Raw genomic sequence first — 23,876 nt, 5'->3', positions numbered from 1 at the left:
GCCCTTGGTGCATACTTATCATTCATTTTATTTTCAGCTGAAAACCATGCTGATACAGAAAAGGCGAGTGGAGGTCTTTACATACAGTATTAGTATGACATGGTGTAGAAGAGACACTTTAAGACTTTATTTACAGTAACACAGTAAGAAAAAGTGCTTGGATGCATCAATGTGAAGACAAGTATTGTGAGATAAGACAAAAAACACACTGCCAGTCCACAGCCGACCACTCGGTGGTTACATTTCTACGTCTGTAGGGAAAACTCAGAAAATAAGAGTGTCATGTTAGAATACTCATGACTGATGGTCCGCTGTACCTTCACTGCTGTGTCAGTGTCTCTATAATGACTTCTCAAACACTGATATTTCTGAATAATCACATAAGATGCTTTTATTGCATAGTACCTGAAGCCTTTGTGTATGTCTACTTAAACCTTCAGAAGTGAAACATGATCAGAGACCCGAGTCCTGCATACTGTGACGCTCCAACGCCCGGGTTAAACACTATTTAACACTAATATTGTTATAGTTTGATACTCCAAAGAAACTACATATTATTTACAAATCCTACCCAGGTCATTTATAATCTATTAGTATTTAATCTTAACATCAGGCTAGAAAACTGACTGCAGAATGTTTGAATATCAAGGGAAAGGTTCTCTTCAAGTCCATCTGGATGAGAAGGGGCAACAGTTTTATACATAAAGGATTTCAATCGAGTGTGACCATGTTGAGAAACACGGAGAGGAGTTGTTTAAGGAAGTGATGGAACCCAGCTTTGAGAAACTTAGAACCACTTTGCATAAACAGATCAGTACAAAAGTTTGACATTGAAACTGCTTGTGGTCTCAGATTAAGTTTGCCAAAAAAAAAAAGGTTAAAAAGTTTAAAAAGGTGTAACAGTGATGGAGTTTAACTCAGAATGTGCAGAAGTTTCTTTTCAGTAACTTATCTAAAAGTCATATACTAGATAACATGCATACTCAGGATATTTAATTGAGCCTTGTTTTTTAAAAGAGGAACTCCAAAGGGGGAAAAGTTTTGGCAGGCGTCTCTCAAACGCTGATGTGACTTTTATCATTTTTCCCCTCATCTTTCTAAAGAACGGGTGGTGACGGTGGTTATTCAATGAAAATAAAAATGATGCAGGGCAGAGGTTATAACGTACATTCAGGTTCACCACCTCCTAGTTGTTTAACTTTTTGACAGTTGAAGTGCTTTAGAGCTGTGACCTGAAAACAAACAAAGAAAACTATGTCACCTATTGCACTTCACTTTCTGTCTGTTCCCCTCATGCGACACAGAGTCTCACTGACTTTCACTTTGGCAAAGTAACAGAAAGTTATAGATGCCAGTAAAACATGTAACATATTACTCTGGTAATGAGTGATAGCATTTACATTGAGAACAATATACATTGCTTGCATACAAGGTGAAAACACTGAAAATATACAGTCTCTTACTTTTGAATCCCCCTTTTTTTCTCTTTTGCAAGAAGCCTTAATGACGATCAAAATGTGGCCGAACTTGGCTTCAGTGTTACACTGTACAGTCCTTTCCTGCACTAAGCCCCAAACACATGTGGCAACAAGTAATGCTATAAAACCAACACCATAACTTTGACTAATCACTGAAGCTGCTTTGGATACTGAATGCATGGTGAGCATGAAGACGTGGATGTCATAAGAGAAGATCACAGTAAAAACGTGCAGGCAGAGATTCTGCTGTCACAGTTTTGCACTCTCGTACTACTCTGACCCTGTTTGTATTTTTCTTCACTACAGGATAACAATGTCGGGAAAACTTGAGGCAGGTAGGAAACACTCCATTAGATGCCACTTGTAACGTCTGCCAGTGTTTGAGAGGAGGTAGGAATCACACCATCCAGTCATGTCCAACGGCATCTCTTCCTCTGATAGGCTTCAGGGTCCGACGTGCAGCCCTCCGAGTCGCTCTCAGAGGAGGACGGTCCGGCCAAGGGGGGACCGTGAGAGCGTGAGGGGCGCTCAGATCCCTCGGGTGTTTCATCTGTGGTGCCACTGTTGAGACTAAGCACCCAACCCAGTTTGTTGTGGAGCAGCTGACGTAGGCCTGGCGGCAGTGGCAGCACATCCAGGGTGTCTATACAGTCTGGCAGCAGCTGGCGAAGGCGAGCGCAGCAGAGGTAGAGCAGGGAGGTGGGAGCAGAGCACGATCTGATCACCTTCATGCTGCTCTTAGCTGCTGTTGAGCACGCCATTGGATAAAACCGCTTATTCTGTAGTTCTGTGGCAGCAACACCTGGATCAAGAATGGAGGCAAAAGATTTACATTCATGTGTTTTATCTTGCCATATCAGAGGAAATCCCTACTGAACTTGTGTGCTTTCATAATGAACCTACAGTGAAGTTGCCTGTTTTGCCTTCCCAACAAATGTATAATAAAAATAACTCCAGTGGCAAAAGAAGAAAGCAGAGCAGAGAGTGTCACTGTTATAAAAATATGTGTTTCTGATATAAAAGGGTCCACAGTGGATGGTACCCTTAGTCCTGATGAATCAGTACTTGTATTAATGTTAAGAGACAATGCTGGAATCCTAAATTAGGTTTGAGGGAATTTAAAAATGTTTCCATTACAGTTTCTTCGTCAAAAAGCACATATCAAATCTTGTGCTCAGTGAGTGTGTGCTAAAGTATTTTAAATAATCTTAAGAAGCAGGATTTAAATTGTAAAACTTATGTGTTTATGTTAAGAAAATAAAGAGTTGGCTGATGCATCGTTGTAGGATTAGTGTCGTCTGCAAAAATCAAACATGGTCAGGGCTGTACTGAAGAGCGCTCTTATTGATTAGAATGTCAGAATCTACTAGCGTTGCTGTCCAGAATGGACTTTCTTGCCAGTACTGACCATAGACTGTATAAAATATGGACGTAGTATCTGTGACCGTTAGACCGGAGGTTGCCACTTGGTACTGACCTATAAACTTGCGGTTCTTGAAAAAAGTCAGAGTGCCGTGCCACGTATCCAGATGAACTCCGATGATGGACCCCTGTCCAAACCGGGACGAGAAGTTCACCTTGTCTCCTTTATGATGCAACAAGCCTGACAAAAAAGGACAACAATCACAGATGTGTTACTCAGACAATTACAACAGAGAAGAAGTACAGTTGTCTTTGTTATAAATACACAAAATATACCTTGCAATCGCCCATGTACAAGTAGCAGGACCTCATGACTGCATTATATGTTAGTATTGTGATTTCCAGCCCCTCCTTCCTGCGTATTTTCTCTGTGGCTGTTTCTTATATTTGTTTTTGCTGTCCCCTCTCCCCCTTTGTACTGTTCCCCTGTGAAAACCGAGCTGGAGCTGGCTGTATCATTAACATAGAGGTACTGTCTGTGTGACTGCCTGTCTGTCTGTCTGAAACAACGGTGCAAAATCCCAGTGTCATAGTAACATTATCAGCAATCACAATACAACACAGAAGCCCACCAGCTACACCGCATCAGAACAGCTGTTTATCTTACCAGTGTAGGAAAGACCCCAGCTGTCAGTATCTTTCCCCAACAGGCTGCAGAACGTGTGTCTGTATTTGTCTAGATTAACATCAGAAGTCCCAATGCCAACCATCTGTGAGGAAATAATAGTTTAGAGATGAGGATACTCTCGGCATGGACAAAAACATTTCCCCCAGCTCTGGATTTCTTTAGATAACTGGGTTCATGTGATAGGAGCAGGTCAGGTGTAGAGGTTTACCATGTCTGTTCCATACACTGGTGACGTCATCTTGATCTCCCAGAAGTGCTGACCTTCAACCATCTCCTTGGAGCCGCGGATTGCTGCCGTCCCACAGCTGTACTCGGAGTGGAAGTTCACTTTACGATTGTCACAACTCAGCATTGTTGCGGTGGATCCGCTGTTTGCATCCCAAACCCAGTCAAACTCTGAAGCAACAGAGGGTTATTGTTTACCAAAGGCTCACAATAAGGAGTGTTTTATCTTTGTTAACTGCAACACAATAACTTGATTTATAAAATCAGAACGTAAACACACTGCAGAACTCAGTAAGAGGTAACAGGATTGTCTTATACCTTGGTCGTCCTCTCCACAGTGGCAGTCTCTGACTTGGTGAAATCCTCGCAGACGAGAGTTGTAGCTGGTCTCTGCCTGAGAATCACAGCCGCAGTAAGACTCTCCGGTGACAGGCACCGCACTGGGCACCGGGGGAACCATCACTGCTGAAAAGTCGGCCTCAGAGTCTGAATCACTGTACTGAAGAGCAACAACATAACAATAAAGAACTTATTAAAACATCAGCAGGATTTCTTATCGAAAAACACAGCTCTCTCTGCCATAAAGCCACATTGAGGAACTGAAATTGGAAAATATAAACATCTCTAAAGCTTGAATGTGAAATACAGGCATTAAGCTGCTTTCCTCTTTATGTAAAACAAATGAACAGTTCTGATAAAAAGCATGCAAACAACTGAAACTTGAGCTTAAAGCATCAGCATCAGCATCAACTTATAGTGTTTATAAAGGCTATAGAGGTTTTAAGATGACAAGGATACCTTATGTGAACTTTGTATTTTTCATGGGGACACATTGCATGTCCTGCACAAGCTGTAAACAAGGGGCATCATTTAGAATAAACTACAAATACTCAAATATCTACTGACTTGTCATATCTGCTCAGATTTTTCAGTCCAGGGGAAACCACGGCCCCCTTTGTGCTCACCTCTAAGCGTTCATAGCTCCACTCTTCCCTTTCAGAAGCTAACACAAGTGCACGGGCATCAGCATCTCGTCGTATCCCACCCCACACGTATCGCCAAGCAGGACTGTTCCTGCTCCGCCTGGACATGGCAGCAGCAGAGTCTGATGAGTGGAAGAGCCCGCCAGTCGGTTCACAATCAGACCAGAGACGAGACGACCTGCATCAGTCCAGCTGCTGGAATTCAAAATGACAACGTGACAGTAAAGACAATGGACTGAAAGCAGGTTGCAGGTTTGTTTCATTCTACACATACATGTTCTCTTCAGATAGATGGATGTGTATTTTAAACATATGTTGCATTGTAGACGAGAGTGTTTCAAGTTTTTTATAACTTATAAAAGCAACACAACAGAGCAGCAACTTCTCAGGTTGCTTCTGAAAAGACTTAAAAAAAATATATATATATATATATATATATATATATATATATATATTCACAAAGTCACATTTTAAAGTAGTTGCAAGTACGTTTGCAAAGGGGTGAAAATTTCCAGAAAGTTTTCGGTTAATTTCCATGGGAAGTTAAGCTGGGGAATTTTGGAAATATTCCAAATTGGAAACTTTCCATGGGAATTTATGGGAATTATTGGAATTTATGGGAATTAAGTGGGAATTAACTGGATATTATTGGAATTTATTGGAATTTATGGGAATTTATGGGAATTGACTGGGAATTATTGGAATTTATGGGAATTTATGGGAATTAAATGGGAATTTATGGGAATTATCGGAATTTATGGGAATTATCGGAATTTATGGGAATTAACTGGGAATCAAGGGTAATTTAATGGAAAGGTATCATATCCAAGCATAAATATTTGTTCTATTATAAGCAGACATCCATTCAAAATAGACATCATCTGTGCATGTGATGGAGGAATGCACAGTGCATGTAGGGGGCGTGGTCTCAATAGCCCTGCAGTATGCAGTGTGCTATGTGCATGTGATTGAGGAATAGCATGAAATCTTGTTGTTTTAGTCAGGATTATGCTAGAATATGTTTTCCCCAACTATATTTAAGTTTCCTATTAATAGCCAACCTTCAATTTAGTAAATTCCCGTTTACTCCCATGGAAAGTTTCCAACTTTGAAAATTCATGGAATTTTGCAACCCTAGTTGCAAGCAATCTACTGCACACTGACAGTCAAAATATGTTTCAGTCAGATAACTAGTGTTTGTTATGGGGTCTAATGTCTTCCTGCAGCAGCAAAACATTGTGTTTGGCCAGATCACTCCTTGTGGTTTCATTTTGTGTGTAGAGATATGAGCACAGCACTGATGCAGGGCAGAGGTGGCAAAAACAGAGCCGAGGAAGAGGCTGTAATTTTGCAGCTTAAATAGAAATATGCAACCATTAAATGTTAAAAAAACTACTATATTTATTTATAGTTATCGCAGTTATGTCCTTATTTTTAGATTATCAAGAGATGGTCCTGATAACTTTGTAGGAAACAATAACTACAACAGAATCCTTTCTTTTTTTAGAATCCTTTCTTTTTTTCTTTCTTCAAGCAGAAAAAAAAAACAGTTTGAGACTATGAAATAAATCTTAGGACTGGAACTCTTGTTTGTGCTCATCTGTTCTAACAATCAGCCAATTGAGTCTGTAAAATCCTCTAAGGCAGTGAACCCTTAGGACACAGCACCCCTTCAAAACAAATATTTTCCAACAACATACTGAGACACTGTCACTGTCAACATAACATCCTAGTGACTAGAGACAATATATCGCAAGACGGTAAAAACCGATACAAATAAGGGTGGATTAAAGTCGATTCAACATAATTATTTCTAAACAGTAGAAGCTCTCTCGTCACTCGCTGAGTGGAGGTGTTTTAAGTTTAAAGCATGTTTCAGAATCAGCTGACTGCACACAACGCTCAGCTGGGGGCTGCAGCTGAGTGACAGGTCTCCACGAGCGCTTTTTTTCTCTGCTGCTGGACTGATTCTGACCCGGTTGCGCTCCCGGCTGACACATGACCACGTACACATGTTTATTTTTCTCATTGAGAATGAGAAGACAGAAAACTGGACACTGAGTCTAAAATATGATTCTGTTCAGTTGTCCTGTTGCAGTAAATCCACATGTTGTAGTATGAGTCTTCACTCTATGACCATGCGTCCACAGAGATTATGAGCCTGCTCCTCTTGTGATATTCAGTGTGTTTAACATTTTGAACACCTCAGTATGATCCGTAGCTGTTTAATACTTTCAGTAATATAAACTGTGTCGTGAAGGAAAATTTGATTTAGGGGGAAATAACACATATGGCATTATTTTTGACATGGAAAACTTTCATATTTTTTTAACGATTAAATGATAATTGATCATTAACATTTCCAAAGACCGACCATGGAGAATACTTGAAATTTACCTCCCTAATTTAAAGAGATTGACTTTACTTGTTTTAATATTTAATATTCATTTGGGAATGGTTCACTTTCCATTTCTCTATAACTGTTCTGAAATTTTCCAACAAGATATTTTTCTGTTTTTTGCAAGGTGCTGAAAAAGTGTGCAGTGGTTTTATTTGAGTTACAATACACCTTAAAAACGAAAAAGGATTACTTTTTTTTTTACAAAGAAGAATAATAGAAGAAATATATATTGCAACTGTCCATATCTGAGAATTGAAATAAAATAAAAGTTATTTAAATTTTGAGTTCAATCCAGTTTTTCTTGAAAATCGCGAGTGAATCAAAAGTCAAATGGAATCGTGGGTTGAGTTTATCGTTACATCCCTAGTTATAACAATCAGCCAATTGAGTCTGTAAAATCCTCTATGGCAGTGAACCTTTAGGACACAGCACCCCTTCAAAACAAATATTTTCCAACAACATACTGAGACACTGTCACTGTCAACATAACATCCTAGTGACTGACCTCATCTCAACCAGCTAGCTCAATCCTAACTGACTGTTAGCAGTGTGGTCTCAGTCCACAGATCACTGACATAGGCAGTAAATATCTTCTTATAAATAATAAAAACACGTTCTTTAATGTATTACTCTGCTTTCTCACTAGCTGTATTTAACCCTCTTTAGCCTCGCTAATAGAAGCAGCTAACGCCTAGCCACAGGTTTCAACATGTTAGCAGGCTATAACAAGGTCAGAGGCATCACCAGTCAAGTCAAACAATAGGTGTTTAAACTTAATTACACTAATACAGGTCGTTTACTAACCCGTATTCGCTGTCATTAACCAAGTATTTAGAGAAGGGAGACAACAGGAGCATAAACTTGATGATAGCTCAGAGCTAGCTAACATACAGTAGCTCCTAAGCTAGCTTGGTTAGGAGCAGTGAAACAGAGGAAAGCTTTAATGTTTACCTGCCTGATGTTCACGACCAGCAGTAACCGAGGATCACAGATAACACCACAGGAGAGACGATCCTTGTAGACACGTTTAATAAATGTTCACCTCACGACGGCTACATGCGCGGTTAGCCGAGCTTCCTCTTTCCATGACCTACTTTACAACATGAGTCTGACCGTAAACAAAAACAGACTACAGGCTGGCTCTGTGCAGGACAGAGAACAGGGCTGTGTAACACTGCTGTGGGGGCAATTTCTTTATAAACAACAAAAATGTAAGAAACTAGTCTTTAAATGCTTGGTATTTCATGACAAGGATTTAAAACCAGAAGAATGGCAAAGTATCTTGGTATACAGTAATGTTTGTATACCAATAAAGTTCCCTTTCCAAGAATAATAACTTCATATTAGGGATTAATGATATTGGATTTGTGCCTTTATCCAATATGCCGATATTTAACGACTCATTTAGCCGATTACCGATGCCGACATTTCTTTCCGCACACCTAATTGCACAGATCATCAATTCTCTTCTGTATTGGAATTAGAGTACAGTATTATGGTGATACCCTTATCACATTTGTTATGTAATATTCATATCTTGTGCAAAATAAGAAAAATACACAATACTTAAAACTGCATATTCATGTATGACAATTGCTTTCAAACAAAATTCATACAAAAAGATACATCCTACTTAAAATTTAAATGATGCTCTCCCCGAGACAATCATAACAAGACCCACAAACAGGGCACATTTGGCCAATTTCACATTTGACATAGTAAGTAAACCTAACCACCTTCAGTTATCAGGCCTCTGTCCTTTGGAATCATCTACCAGTTAAAACTTTCCTTCTTCAAAATCTATCATTAGAGCTTGATCAGGCTTGGACCAGTCTCTAGTTATGCTGCTATAGGCCTGGACTACTGGTAGACCTGTCACAACAACCTCTTAACAGCATGTCACTGACCTCAATCTTCATGCACCAGTTACGTTCCTAACCATGTCACTATGAAGGTTTGATTGTGGTACCTACAGTATCTGAAAGTAGTATGGGAGGTTCTGCCTTCCGTTATCATGTCCCTCTCCTTTGGAATCATCTACTCAGTTATCAGGCTCCTGTCTTTTTGAATCATCTACTTTCCCCTTTCAAAATCTGTCATTAGAGTCAGATCAGGCTTGGACCAGCCTCTAGTTATGCTGCTATTGGCCTAGACTGCTGGTAGACCTGACACAATAACCTATTCTCTCCCCCTCTTTATCTGTATTTATTCATATCATATAACATCATGTCACTAAACTCAATCTTCGTGCATCTGTTACGTTACTAACCATATTTCATCATGCAGGCATGCTTGTTGTACATTACTTACTTGAAAGTAGTATGGGAGGTTGAGTCTTCAATTATAAGGCCGTGTCCTTTCAATAAATACTGAACTGGGTCGATCAGCATTCTCCATTGATGCTCCTAAATCATGGAATACCCTCCAACAGACTTTGAAGCTGAGATCCTTTCCATCTCTTGCAGAGTTCAAGACCTTGATCTCTGACCACTGTGTCTCAAACTGTATATGTTTTAATTAATCTATTATTTTGTATATGATTGTGTTTGTTTGTTTGTTTGTTGTTTCTAATCTAACTGTGATCTCGACGACATTGGAAATGAGGGAAACCTCAATGTCTTTTCGAGAATAAATAAAGGTTTTGAATTGAATTGAATTGAATCTACCAGTTAAATCCTTCCCTCTTCAAAATATATCATTAGAGCTTGATCCGGCTTGGACCAGCCTCTAGTTATGCTGCTATAGGCCTGGACTGCTGGTAGACCTGACACAATAACCTATTCTCTCCCCCTTCTTTATTTGTTTGCATTCATATCTTATAACAGCATGTCACTGGCCTCAATCTTCATGCACCAGTTACTTTACAAACCTTATTTCATCACGGAGGCTTGCTTGTGGTACCTACAGTATCTGAAAGTAGTATGGGAGGTTGAGCCTTCAGTTATTAGGGCCCTCTCCTTTGGAATCACTTACCAGTCATGGCCTTGGAGGCAGACACCCTCTCTAGCTTTCAGAGTAGGTTTAAAACCTGCCTTTTTAATAAAGCTTATAGGCTGGCTCAGGTTTGGACCACCCCCTAGTTATGCTGCTATAAGCTCAGACTGCTGCGGGACCTTTCACACTAGCTTCTCACTTCCTGTTTGTATGCACTTCTATCATATTACTCCCTATACATTTTGATGTTCCTATAAAGTTTCAGAATCACAAATCCTCCTGGAAGTTCTTGAGTTTTTTCGTCTAATAGGTTCCTGCAGATGTAGACCTGAATCACCTATTAATGTCAGTCTTACTTTTTAGTATTGTTAATGTGAATCTTATAGCTGCTGGACTCTCACTGTAACTTGTCTTTAGATCATGGCAGCAAGAAAAAGCTGCATAGCTGTACTCTGCCACTGAAAAGACGAAGTGCCTGAAAAATCATCTCATAAATGTCAGCTTAAAATAAAGAGGCTTGATCCAACGTTCTGGAGGAGGTTGAGTTTTATTTGGAAATCTGACAGGCATGGCTGAACAGTGAGCTCTCACCTTCAACAAAACAAACAGAAACTTAAGACAGCAGCACTACAGGTAAACGATACTAGTGTTTGAGAATGTCATATTAAACATAAATCCACTCACACACACTCAGGTCACTCACACACACCACGCACACACACACACACACACACACACTATCAACCCCATGTCAACATGTGGACATCCTCCATTAATAATCACACTACATCCAGAGGAATTCCAAGCACTTTGAACAATTACCCACAGTGCAATTAACTAACTATACACAGATAATTTATATATTTTGATGTATATAGGGTATTCAATAAACAGTATTATTCCATTTAGACAGTTTCATCAAGTCAAAATCTTCATAACTTTCCATAAATAGTGAAAAAAAATATGTCTCATCAGCTTCTCAGTGCTGTGATTCAAAAATGGTCCCCAAACAGAACATGAAAAGAACAAAACACTAATGTGCACAATTTTTCAGCAGTCTCAAACAGAGAATGATCAAAACCACCAACATAAAACGAAAACCAAAGGAGGTGGGGGATGGGCAGGGGGGTAAACGTTGATATTCACGCTCACAGCACAGACTGGTTACTACATTTACAGGGGGTGGAGGGACTCTGGATCACTGTACAGGTTAAGATCAGACAACATATCAAGCAGACTGTCCACACATCATCCCACAACCACCAATACATCTTCATGCCCGTTTCTGTACGCACAACACCTGACACAACTGGATGGCTTTAAACAATATGGAAGAATCACGCCTATCGAGGACACAGCTATTAATCTGACCGCCAGCATGTTTCTGTTGCCATCCCGTCCTGTCAGATCGTCGGGGTGTAATGGAAGTAGGTGAAAATCTCCTATTTGTTCTTGCTGCTTTGATGTGGAATGAATGAGATGGTGTTTGATGCAGACACTTTATTTTGTAGATAGGATGAGGGCCACAATGAGGCCGTAGAGCCCCAGCACCTCGGCGAAGATCAAGATCAGGATCATGCCCACGAAGAGCCGGGGCTGCTGAGCGGTGCCCCTCACACCGGCGTCACCCACGATGCCGATGGCGAACCCGGCTGCCAGACCGCTCAGGCCCACGCTCAGACCAGCACCGAGGTGCAGGAAACTCCTATCAGAGACAGAGAAAAGAGTAGAATCATTTAACACCCAGAATGACTCTGTTATATGATCTCAGAGACTTCTGCTGATTAAATACTTATATCTGATAGTTGAGGTGATTGACATTGTATGCTACTCAAGAGGTAGAGGCTTGAAGATCATGATTGTGCCTTTAAGTGTATCAGCGCTTGGCAAATAAATATTGAAGCATACCGAGTGTACAGATGGACAGTAGAGAAGCAGATTATGATGCATGAGTGGATACTGAGGCTCTTAAGAGGCTGACTTTAAGGGCAAAACTTCCTGAAATTTTCAAGGGTGACTGCATGTGTGAATGCAAACTGCTGAAATTCTTCACCCAACTTTCCTCCCCCCTGTGAGATCCTGCGGGAAGTTGGGTTGAGCTGACTCCTGATGTAAACATTGCACCGCGTGGCTCCTCCTCCCTAGAAAATGTCTACAAAATTTCAGAATTGCCATGTGGAAAAGAGGCTAAAGAGGTAAACTTGTGTAAATGTTTGCTTGAAGTGGTAAAAATGAATTGATGACAACAAAGATCAGCTTTCTCAATATGCATTGTCAAAACTGAGTGAAAATATGTGTAGGAAACGGACAAACTAAAAACAGCTCATCTGGCTGTTTGAATGTTGAGACTGTGTGGGCACTGCTGATTAATTTTTGATTGACATCTTGCTTGTTTTTACTGCGTCTCCCCGACTACGCACAAAACACAAACAGTTATGTGTCCACCAGCCTGATGTAGTCCTCCCAGTTTGAGTGCTCGGAGTCAAAACCAGAAAAGAGAGCAGAAGCCTCTTGTTGATGTTTTTGTTCTCGACTCTGTTTTCTGTCCTCATGCATTGAATTTGAACCGCACACTTTCTACAATTAGAGCATGTTGATTGATATTCACTGTCGGATGCAAATGTCTACAGTACTGTTAAATGTTGTCCTGTTGTGTCTGCATGTGTCTTCCTCAACATTTCCTTATTGCTGCTTCCTGATTGTCTTGCTCCATGTATTTTATGCTTAGACTGTATAAAATATGGACGTAGTATCCGTGAGGTCACCCATCTGTTTCTGAAGCGCTGTTTGGAGGCCAATGGTCGGTGGCAGCCAGATTGCTGCTGTCGAGTGATTGTGACGTAAAGAGGCGGGCTTTGAGTCTCCTAGCCAACAGCTACAGTGTTCCCACCTTTCAATCAAGTCAGCTGTGCCTCTCATTGGCAGACTCGTAATCTTAATATCTCCAAGTTGCCACGTTAGAAAAAAAATCACCCCCCCCCCCCCCCCCGTACAGTGTGAGCTGATCGAGAAATGAACTATCCAGACTACACTCGTTGATTTGTACCAGGCTGTAAACATGTTTATTTCTGCTGTAAAGATTGGCTTTTTTAAATTGGTGTGTATGTGGTTTCCGTTACTTCCGGAGCCAGCCTCAAGCGGATCCTCAATGAGCTGCAGTTTTTAACACTTCTGCATTGCACTCATATTTTTAGACCGGAGGTTGCCGCTTGATTCTATGTCCATGGCCACTTTTTCAAAGACTGTTTTGTCATCACCTTATGTAGCTTTTAGACATTTTTAACTGTATGGTGCTATTTGTACTTTTCTTCTTTTATTTGTGTACTGGTTTCTCCTCTCCCTTTATTATTATTATTATTATTTTTGTTTAATCTTGATCTTTTAATGGAGCCTTTTTAAAATCTGGCAAGGGACTATGGATGTAAACTACTTGGCAAATTCTGGCATAGTTTTAAAAATGTTAATTAATATACATGGCCCTTGTGGTCAAAACCTGAGCCCCCGTCACTCAGTTTATGGATTGAGAAAGTTTCTGAAATACATCTGATGGAAAAAATAACATACTCTGTGAGACTGCATAGGGATGTGTTTGCTGGAAGGTGGAGCCATGCCTCTATTGTGTTGGTGAAGTAAAGTGCTCTTTTTTTAGTTTCTTTTGTTTATTCACTTCTTTGTATTTATATTTTTCTCTTCCTTCCCTTTTTTATTATCTCTATATAAATGTATTATTTACTCTTATTTGTTAATTCATTAATTTAAAGGTATGTCTTTTGTGTTTTATTTATTGTTATATTATATTTTACGAAACCATATAGCAACAGATACAGTAAAGATGTATAAGTTGCCTAAACCAAAATAGAAACTAAGTTTGAAAAATAAAGAAATAAATATATAAATAAATAAATGAATAAATAAATATATATATATATATACATACACATGGTCCTTTTAAAGGAAAAACATATAAAATAAAATGTAGAGACAATTCTCTGTAGGAGAAAAATATAACATTTTATTCTGCCTTAATTTTCTATGTTATGTCAATCATTTGCCCTTCAATAGAATATATAGAGGAATAAAGGATGAAAGCAAAAGCCATGTCAACAACTTCTATTGGTCACTGAATGTTAAGTTACAAAATGCTCTGCCAGCGACATCATACTTGGCAGTGAGCATACACACGCTCCCAAAGCCATGGGTGTGGTGCACCAATGACGATGACTCTGTAGTGTTAGCTGGTGCTGCATTACAATGAAATTAAACTTAACTCCCAACAGGGACGCTCAACACAGGCCTCAGGAAATGGATCAGCCCTGCAGTTTATTCTTGAATCAGGAAGTAGTCAGTTGCGGTTGAAACTTAACGACCAGTGCTGTCGATCTGGCGAAAACCATGCTTAGCGTTGTTCAATGAGAACCACTCACTTCTGGGATTGCATATGGAAACAGGTCAGCTACATTTGCTCTCCTGTCTTTTTTTCTGCAGTCAACCAAAGACTGTCCAAATGTGATCAAATAGAACTTCTCCAACTACAAACAGAATAGTGGTGAACCAAAATCTTTCCCAGCTCGCTCAGGTTGACTCTTTTTACCATCACCTCTCAGTGGCTGGTAGAGAGTGAGTGAGTGGAAACATTACCCCAGACCTTACTCTGTGCTGTGTTGATTTGTTTACACCTGCTTCACTGTGACACTTGACAGTATAAATAATGGATGTAGTATCCGTGACGTAACCAATCTGTTCCTGAGCGCTGTTTTGAAGCCAGTCGTCGGACGGGTTCCATATTGGTATGCTTAAGTCAACCAAACTTAGGCTGTTTTTTAAACGGCCTGCTACATACTACCTACTAATGTTGTAGTTAGTAGGTACTGCCAACTACATACTGTGTTTGAATTTAATATGTAGTATGACTGTTCTGTTTGATCTGTGTTGCAGTTTGCTGAAACAGAGGTCACTGAATTTCCGATTTCGGAAAGCGGAAGTAAAAAACAGCCAAGCTGATAGAGAAACTGCTTCTTTGGCATCCACTTATGATTTCAAAAGTTAGGAAGTGGTTTATATGGAATTTAATAATTTTCACAGCACCTAAAATCTGAGTTCCACCATCAAAAAAAGAAAAAGTGGTGAGAGCGCTGTGCATTGTGGGAAACGGTATGCGAGGGAGACTGGTCTTATGCATACTGTGAAATTTTCCCGAATCAGTAGACATCCAGGGAGTTTTGGCATACTGCAGATTTTGCTCTTACTAACTACATACTGACTTTTGGCCAATCAGCACATACTGCTAGTATATAGCAGGCGGTTTCGAAAACAGTCCTAGTGTGAGGTAAAGAGCTGGAGTTTGAGCCTCCTAGCCAACAGCTACGTGTTCCCGCCGGTCAGTCATGTCCTTATTTGGGCAAAAACTCGTAATCTTAATATCTTCTGAACTGTCCAATAGAAAGAAGTTCACCCCCCGTACAGTGTGTGCCGATGGAGAAATTGGCTACGTTGACCGAAGCCGTTTTTTTTAACCAGGTTGTAAACATGTTTATTAATGCTGCAAAGATCGTCTTTTTTGAATTGGTGTCTATGTGGTTTCTGCAGCCAGCCTCAAGCGGATTCTCGATGAATTGCAGTTTATAACACTTCCGCATGGGCTTCATATTTAGAGACCGGAGTTTGCCGCTTGGACACCACACATGAACACCTGAGGCTGGAAGTTGCTCACTCTGGCACACACAATAACCTCATAGATATCCTGCATTAAGTGATGCACCATTCTGTAAATATCTTGAAGTGTGTTTTTTTGCACAACGTAAAGGGTCATTGAACCCTCCAGGAATTACACTTGTTCTACATGGAACTCAAGACACAGATGTTCATCTTTAAAGTTGGTCTAAACAGTGATTTAAGACATGTCAGTATTGTCCTTTCACTCCAAGTTCAATCTCTTGGTTTCTTAATGCCGTCTAAGTAATATAGTTTATTGCTTACTTTTCAGATCCAGCTCTCCTTACTATATCTGTGATCTATATAGGTCTGTGTATGCACGTGTTCCAACCTCAAAGTGTTCATAATGTAAGTGTTTTCTAACAACACATAACAAGAGCATTAGCTAATGGTCTTACTTGTAAAGAGTGACTCTCTCAGAGATGTTGTTTGCTATCAGCACCGCCACCACCAGCCCGTAGATGGCGATGATACCAGCCATGACCACGGGGATGATGGACTTCATGATGAGCTCTGGCCGCATCACAGACATGGCAGCGATGCCTGTGCCGCTCTTCGCCGTCCCATACGCTGCTCCTAATGCTGAAGGGGAGAGAAGAGAAGAGAGATCCTGTTCATTTATCTGTTCAGTCCAGTCGGTTATTCTCCAAAACAAAAAGTCAAACCAGACGAGATATGGATTCAGACGGAGGTGGGTGAGAATTATCAATCCAGTGGATTGATTGAGGATGTCAGAGATCCGACGTTCAGGTAACAGACACTACGGATTGTCAGTCCTCTGTACATATAAATGAAAGTCATCTGTCAAGGAAGAGAGGCGTAGTTGCAAGACGAACATCTGATGGATCGAATGTGACAAATTCTTTCAAACCACAAGAGAAAAACATCTCTGTAAATTATAAACCGTTGATCCTTGGAGCTCTGAAACTCGATGATACCGTGGCATCTTAAATAAATTATCGTACAACTGTTGTGACTAATGTCATCTTCTGCTCAGAGTGTGCAGATATCTCATCAAACTGAGTGCTTAAAGCTACAAGGAGCTGTTGTAGTGGTTTGTGTAAAAAAAAAAGAAGCAGACTTCTGCTTTGGCAGCATTTTCTCTCACAGTTTCACCGGTTCAGCAGAAAACAGCACGTTTCCTTGAAATCTGGACTGAAAGTATGGCCTTGTGGATGCTTAACCCTTTGTTTTATTGTCTGGAAATATACAGAATGTATCCAGATACAGGGGGCTTTAATGTACATGTATACAACTAAAAAAATCAATAATGCAATCATACATTTTAATATTGGGGTCTCCACAAACCCGGACTTTCTTACTTAACCACCTTAACCGTCTCTAACGATGATCAAGGTCACATCTAATCTCCATTACTAGCTCTGTGATGGAACTTTACATCAAATGAAACCTCCCTGTCTTGTTCTGCATGTGATTCTCATGACACTACCATTCGAGCACTGCAGGTGAAGCCGCTAATAGTAAACACCGTTACAGCTGTTAACAGTTCCACAGCATCAGCAGGAGGCGCCGCTGATAGACTCCAACACTATCTCTCCTTCCTGAGTGTCGGCCTCAAGCAAAATGACGGGTGTCTGTGGTGGTGGCAGCGTTGCATGAATTATTTCTTTCTATGTGCAGGAGATGCAGTAGCAACAACAAAGTGGCCGCATGACATCATTTGATTGATATCACTCATCCTGCAACCTGACTATTGGGCGAGTCACAATGCAATTGCAATAACTAAAGGATATATCATCAGCCCCTGTAAGAAGGCAAAAAAAAGAGATATGCCCAAAATATATATATAATTTTCCAACCAGTTTTTATCTGCAGTGCACAAATCCTGTTTTTTATTTTGATGAGATTTTTTTGTTTTTTTGTCAAAAATGTTAACATGGGGTATCGGTGGCCCAGTTGTCTAAGCGAGCTCCATATATAGAAGCTATAGTCCTTGTCACAGAGGTCACCGGTTCGACTCCCAGCCGCAACCATTTGCTGCATGTCTTCCCTCGATCTCTGTGCCCCATGTTTCCCGTCTCTCTTCAGATGTATCAATAAAGGCAAAAAAAACCCCAAAATATAAAAAATAATAAATAAAAAATAAAAATATTGACATCATTTCTTCACCGAGGACAGACACTGAAGGTTTTAACGCCACATTCCTGCACAGCAGCTCTCCAGCCTTCAGGTGACATCAGTTATGAGATTATTAGAAAAAAGAGATGCATTCAGTGTTCTTATTCCTAAAATAATATAACACAATTTCTGCCACATTGAATCGTCACTTTGAGAAATTCTGGACCAACCCAACTGTGAACAGCAAAAAAAGTGTTATGACACTTCAACAGCACCCACAGAAACTCACAGAGGGGTGTCATGTTTTATAGATTCAGATCCAAAAGTGCACCGGTGTGCTGGTGTCTCTTTGTGACAACAGAAAAGGAATATCAGTAAGACCTGACTGATGCCTGATGAGAAAGACTGAATTAAGACATAAAAAGCATATAAATGGGATCCTACTTCAATAGTAACTTCAAAACTGGAAAGGCTCTCAGGCCCGGGTTGGTCTGGAGGGATGTAAAGGTTTGCACTAAACTAGTGAAAAATCAATGGCATCATAGCAAAACTCAAATATGGGATGAGCCCCATTTTTTAGTTCTCAATAGACTTTAAATCTGGGTCAGAGTGGACTTGAACGGTTGAATGCACTGACATTCAAATCAGATACCAATGTCATGCTTTCAGGGACTTTTGTTCTTTACCACAATGATTGTGTTTTTTCACGCTAAGCAAAAAGATGTCCAAGGTTTTTAACATTCAAGAGAAAAACTAAAGAAATCAAGGCGTCCATTCTGTTACACTTTATCTATACTCACAACATTAATGAGGCCTAACGCTTCAAGTGCGAGGAAATATATGTTGTGTGTTCTAACCTACATTATACAAACTGCTAAACAGACACCTCCGAAACATGTGACAGGATTCAGCAACACCTCAGTGTGAGAAAGTTCTCTGTCCTACATTCAAATAAAACTCATTTAGATTTAATTACAGATGATTCAGCTGGGTGTCTGCCACCACACGACCTCTTCAAATTAAATACAGCATCACGAAATGTGGTGTGTCCGCCATCAGGTAGTCCATGCCACAGCAACACCTGGACTAATTTGACCATATATCAAAAAATACAAGCTTCATGCAGTGTGATGTATAAAGGTTTAAAGATTAGGAGGGAAGAGATGGCTTGTTTAAGATCACTTCTTGGTACAGGAGATAGTCTAGGGGTGTTGAGGGTGATTATGTTTCATATATGACTTACTATCTTCAAAAATAAGGCCAGTTTTGACACTTACGGTCCCTCATATCATCGTCAAATCATCAACAAATGCTTCCCAATAATCTATATACATCATATGACATTTCCTCAATAATTGGTTGAACCCTCCTCCATTGAGTGTTTGCTGAATGTGACAGGAAGAGATGTACAAATGAACAAAATGTCCCTCTAAGTCCAGAATTAAAAGAATGCGCAGGTGCGAGCAGGGGGAACAAAATCTTAGGCCTGTACACTCAGTAAAATAAGTGACGCTCAGGAGAGAAGGGGGTCTCTGGGAGACCGGTTCTATAAAGATTGAAGATAGATCTGAGAAGAGATCAGCTTCCTCTGTGAATATGGGATCCCATAGGATGAGTCAGAGATGTCAAATATGTATGACATGTTTTCCCTCTGTTGTGGATACATTTTCTCTATGCATTTGATTTGTATCTTAAGGATGTATGTATATGTGCTGGAGTTCGCCTAATAATACTAATTAAATATTCCTATATACTGAAAACAAGTGTGTATATAGTTTTTTTTTACCTTGTACAGAGCCTTTCAAAAGTAACCAGAAATTGAAATAACAAAAAAGCAGGAATATGTCTTTGACTTCCCCACACTGGTGTTCAGGCCTTGATGGCAGCCTTCCCTGTGTTACGTCTCATTACAGCTGTGAAAAACACCATGAATCATATAACTGCATCGTTGTATATAACACATATATATATATATATGTGTTATAATCCATGAGGGTCTGCATCTTTCTGTGCAGGAAAATTAAAAACATCACGACAGATAACAGCCGATCTGACCTCGTGAGGGTATGCGTCATTCACCACCACCTGCCAGGAAACATCATTACAGCTATGATCTGATATAACCTGGCACATCTGGAGACGGATGGGTTAAATGCTCGCGCTGTGAGGAGCTAGTTAGCGGTCAGCAAATTGATGACGGTGGAAACCTTCCTCCGTCTCTGCCCCACATCCTTGGCAGGTGTGCATGAGCTGTGACCAACTATCACTGACACTGACACGGCAGGGGTGTGTCCGGACGTTTGTGTGCAGGGTGGCTCGACTTGGGCTGTGACTCTTGCAGGGGTGGCATAAATGTGTGCACAGACACACAGACAATTCAATGACATGTATTAACCCTTTCTCCACTGATTATACAACTCAAGCTATCAACACTTACAGTAAAATCTGGAATGTTGCATCAGTGTATTAGACACAGTCTGTTTTGGGGGAATAAGGTTTAAACTGCATGAAGACTTTTATTGCATTTGGCAATGTGCAGTTTCCATGAAGATGTGTAGCTCTTTCTGGTACCATCTGTTATAGCCACCCTGCCAGCTACCTCCTGTACAATAGTTAAGCTCAGCCTAATAGCTGGCACACATTACGGGATTCTTCAAACCTTCACATATTTAGAGACCACACACTTGTTGGTAACAAAAGACAGATCGCACAAGATCTCTCTCTTCTGATCTGACAGTGTGTTGTGTGCACCACGGAGCTACACCACACACTAACCGATTCTTCAGCAGAGTATCAGGTTCTTCACGCTCAATATTACAAATCTCGCGTGGTAAAACGTGACTTTGGTGTAAACAAACATGGCGGACGAACAGGAAGAAGCAATGATGATCGTTTTCGGCCTCTTACTTTCAGAAAACACACAAAAAAGAAAAACTATTGTGGAAAAAGTCATGGAGATGGCGGGAATGTGGACTGTATGCATTACAGCGGTGAGTTTTCACCGGCACCATGTTTTTGTTTGTTTTTACTTCCTATTCCGTCAGTCAGCTGAGTCAACTCGCGTCTTGATTGGCTTTTACTCTAGTACACGTGACATCTCACACTGTGCGTGCTCGGATTCTCTCTGAGCATCCCACACACTACAGGATTTCTAGTCACAAATATTAAACATGTTCATTATTTACGATCTCTCCTTCTGAGGCCTTCTGAGCGGCTCCGACCGGACAAAATCACTCTTAACACACCCCACACCACAGGAAAAATCAGACACCATGTCGTTTGCAAACATCATAAGGGGGAGACCGGGACAAAAATCAGCCTGATTATCCTGTAGTGTGTACCTGCCTTAACCCATTTAGACCAGATGCAACGTATATGCATATTTACCTTTAAGACTGGATGCAATGTGTAGGTCATTTCAGACAGCATCATCATTTTCAAGAGATGTGACTAATGAAGTGCACTGTGATTCGCTGAAATACACATGGTGGAATGACGTGCATGTTTTGGGAATTTTTTTTAAAAGACATGTGACCAATGAAATGCGCTTGCAGGAAAAAATATTTTGTAATCATTTTAATTTATATTTTTAATATTTTTGTTGTTTGATGATTTTTTAATGCACATAAGAGCAAAGTAATGATGTTCCAATTAAAGCTCAATTTCTAAACTATCAAATGGTTTTCATTTCATGTTTCTATCTGCTCCAGAGGCTGAGATATAAAGGTTTTAATGAAATTTGACAACTCAGATTTTTTTCAGAAAATCTTCAGGTTTTCAGAGGTTGTGTACAATTAATGCTTAGGTTTTTAAAGGCGTTTTTAGCAGGCGTTTTAGGTCTTAATGGGTTAAGGTAGCACTGATAGTACAGAGGAATGGATGGACTGATTACTGTTCTTCACACGTCTTATGACATAGATGTGTGAAGTCTTTTTCTATAATTCTAAGTACAAATAAACAAAATGTGCTACATTTAAATAATATGACAGCTACTAGACCCCTTTTGTAATTCAGTCCGAACAGATCATCTCTACATAAATCCTGCTTCTGACAAATATCTAATTATAGTTTTGGATTTTAGGGTGGCATCTGGGTGGCCAATCAGATTTCCAGAGGGCCCATGCCACCTCTGGACACCCTCTTGGACACGCCTTTGCAACATCGTTCATCTCAACACTTCTACTTTATTACCAACACGAGAATACAAAATGAGACAACCCTAATGCGTTGTTAGCTCTGTAGTCCTGCTGAAGGTTGAGAGATGTCATATGAAGGAGCTGCTGTATTTACCGCTGAACACCATGGCCGCAGAGGCTCCCATCACTGCGAAGAAAGGCGAGTACTCGGGGCTCTCCTCGGAGGACATTCTCGCTCTTTTCTTGGGGCGATGCAGCGACAAGGCAGGAGATGATCTTCTTCTCGGGTATTCCCCGTTTCCCACCGTCAGCGCTGGACAGGTTAAAACACGGAGAGGGGGCGACGACGTAGCTGCCAGGAAGATCACCGGTGTAGAAGAGGAAAATGGCGAAACGGAAAAAGTCACATGATGTCAGCCACCTCGGACGAGACCATGTGTGTGAGCGCGGGGGTGCATGACACAGACAGGCTTAAAGATTTAACCAGTGCCCTTAACTTCCCTGTTGAATATAATGCAGCAGTTATAAACGTCAAATTGAGCTTTTAATAACAGTTCTATATAACAGCAGTTTATAAAACCACAATGTATTAAACGTGCAGTTTGTACAGTGTGTGTGTGTATTGTGGTATGTTCTGCTGCAAGTGCACTGACTGCAGTTGAAACGCTAGTGGTCACTACCAGCTAGTGTATTTATAAATGAGTGTCAAACAGATTTTCAAACCCATTACAGATTCTGTTTTTGCTCTTAATTTACAAAATCAAACAGCTATTCCTTTATTCCTTTATCCCTTTATTCAGATCCCCATTAGCTGCCACTAACACAACAGCTATACTCTTCCTGGGGTCCACTAAAATAAACATAACATACAAAATATACATGAAATACAAAACTGAAAATTTAACAAACATAAAACACAGGAAGAGAAAAATGCAACAAACAGAATACAACAACTGAAAATACTACAAATTTAAGATACTACAAATGTAAGGTACAACAACTGAGGGGTCCTGGGGTCCATATAAAACAAACATAACACACAAAATATACATGAAATACAAAACTGAAAATGCAACAAACATGAAACACAAGAACAGAAGAAATGTTACAAACAGAGAATACAACAACTGAATATACTACAAATGTAAGATACTACAACTGAATATACTACAAATGTAAGATACAACAACTGAATATAAAACAAAAGTAAAGTACAACAACTGAATATACTACAAATGTAAGATACAACAAATGAATATACTATAAATGTAACCTACAACAACTGAATGGTCCTGGGGTGCACATAAAACAAACATCACACACAAAATATACATGAAATACAAAACTGAAAATGCAACAAACATGAAACACAGGAACAGAAAAATGCTACAAACAGAGAACACAACAACTGAATATACTAAAAATGTAAGTTACAACAACTGAAAATACTACAAATGTAAGATACAACAACTGAATATACTACAAATGGAAGTTACAACAACTGAATATACTACAAATGTAAGATACTACAACTGAATATACTACAAATGTAAGATTCAACAAATGAATATACTATAAATGTAACCTACAACAACTGAATGGTCCTGGGGTGCACATAAAACAAACATCACACACAAAATATACATGAAATACAAAACTGAAAATGCAACAAACATGAAACACAGGAACAGAAAAATGCTACAAACAGAGAACACAACAGCTGAATATACTACAAATGTAAGATACAACAACTGAATATACTAGAAATGTAACCTACAACAACTGAATATACTACAAATGTAACCTACAACAACTGAATATACTACAAATGTAAGATACAACTGAATATACTACAAATGGAAGTTACAACAACTGAAA

At 39.9% G+C, this 23,876-nt stretch overlaps 2 protein-coding genes across 4 annotated transcripts; both read right to left on the bottom strand.

The window, feature by feature from the left end:
* Positions 1–8: 8 nt before the first annotated feature.
* spsb3a (splA/ryanodine receptor domain and SOCS box containing 3a) lies at positions 9–8,535 on the bottom strand. Of its 3 annotated transcripts, XM_034711128.1 has the most exons (8): positions 8,089–8,534; positions 4,719–4,931; positions 4,552–4,603; positions 4,072–4,252; positions 3,737–3,924; positions 3,508–3,610; positions 2,956–3,081; positions 9–2,280 (listed from the first exon to the last, which is right to left on the bottom strand). In XM_034711128.1, exons 4-8 carry the CDS (start codon positions 4,211–4,213, stop codon positions 1,889–1,891), a joined length of 951 nt encoding a protein of 316 aa, XP_034567019.1. In that variant the 5' UTR covers positions 4,214–4,252; positions 4,552–4,603; positions 4,719–4,931; positions 8,089–8,534; the 3' UTR covers positions 9–1,888. The 3 variants fall into 3 exon arrangements, with proteins under 3 accessions (XP_034567019.1, XP_034567017.1, XP_034567018.1); XM_034711126.1 differs by lacking the exon at positions 4,552–4,603 and having other exon boundaries at positions 8,089–8,535; XM_034711127.1 differs by lacking the exon at positions 4,552–4,603 and having other exon boundaries at positions 8,093–8,535.
* Positions 8,536–10,599: 2,064 nt separating this feature from the next.
* On the bottom strand, positions 10,600–22,409 carry atp6v0ca (ATPase H+ transporting V0 subunit ca). Its single transcript, XM_034711748.1, has 3 exons — positions 22,153–22,409; positions 16,182–16,365; positions 10,600–11,776 (listed from the first exon to the last, which is right to left on the bottom strand). Exons 1-3 carry the CDS (start codon positions 22,226–22,228, stop codon positions 11,572–11,574), a joined length of 465 nt encoding a protein of 154 aa, XP_034567639.1. The 5' UTR covers positions 22,229–22,409; the 3' UTR covers positions 10,600–11,571.
* Positions 22,410–23,876: the final 1,467 nt, after the last annotated feature.

This window comes from Notolabrus celidotus, chromosome 20, assembly GCF_009762535.1.
Source record: "Notolabrus celidotus isolate fNotCel1 chromosome 20, fNotCel1.pri, whole genome shotgun sequence".
NCBI classification, from domain to species: domain Eukaryota; kingdom Metazoa; phylum Chordata; class Actinopteri; order Labriformes; family Labridae; genus Notolabrus; species Notolabrus celidotus.
This window is presented reverse-complemented; position numbering and strand designations above follow the sequence as displayed.

What these genes read in the sequence shown, in the direction of transcription:
- atp6v0ca (XM_034711748.1), bottom strand. Translation starts at nt 22,228, where the DNA reads ATGTCCTCCGAGGAGAGCCCCGAGTACTCGCCTTTCTTCGCAGTGATG. An exon ending in TGCGGCCATGGTGTTCAGCG is followed by an intron (nt 16,366 to 22,152) that starts GTAAATACAGCA and finishes TCTCCCCTTCAG; the next exon opens with CATTAGGAGCAGCGTATGGG. An exon ending in GAGAGAGTCACTCTTTACAA is followed by an intron (nt 11,777 to 16,181) that starts GTAAGACCATTA and finishes TGTCTCTGATAG; the next exon opens with GAGTTTCCTGCACCTCGGTG.
- spsb3a (XM_034711126.1), bottom strand. Translation starts at nt 4,844, where the DNA reads ATGTCCAGGCGGAGCAGGAACAGTCCTGCTTGGCGATACGTGTGGGGT. An exon ending in GGAGCTATGAACGCTTAGAG is followed by an intron (nt 4,253 to 4,718) that starts GTGAGCACAAAG and finishes GTTGCTCTTCAG; the next exon opens with TACAGTGATTCAGACTCTGA. An exon ending in CTGTGGAGAGGACGACCAAG is followed by an intron (nt 3,925 to 4,071) that starts GTATAAGACAAT and finishes CTGTTGCTTCAG; the next exon opens with AGTTTGACTGGGTTTGGGAT.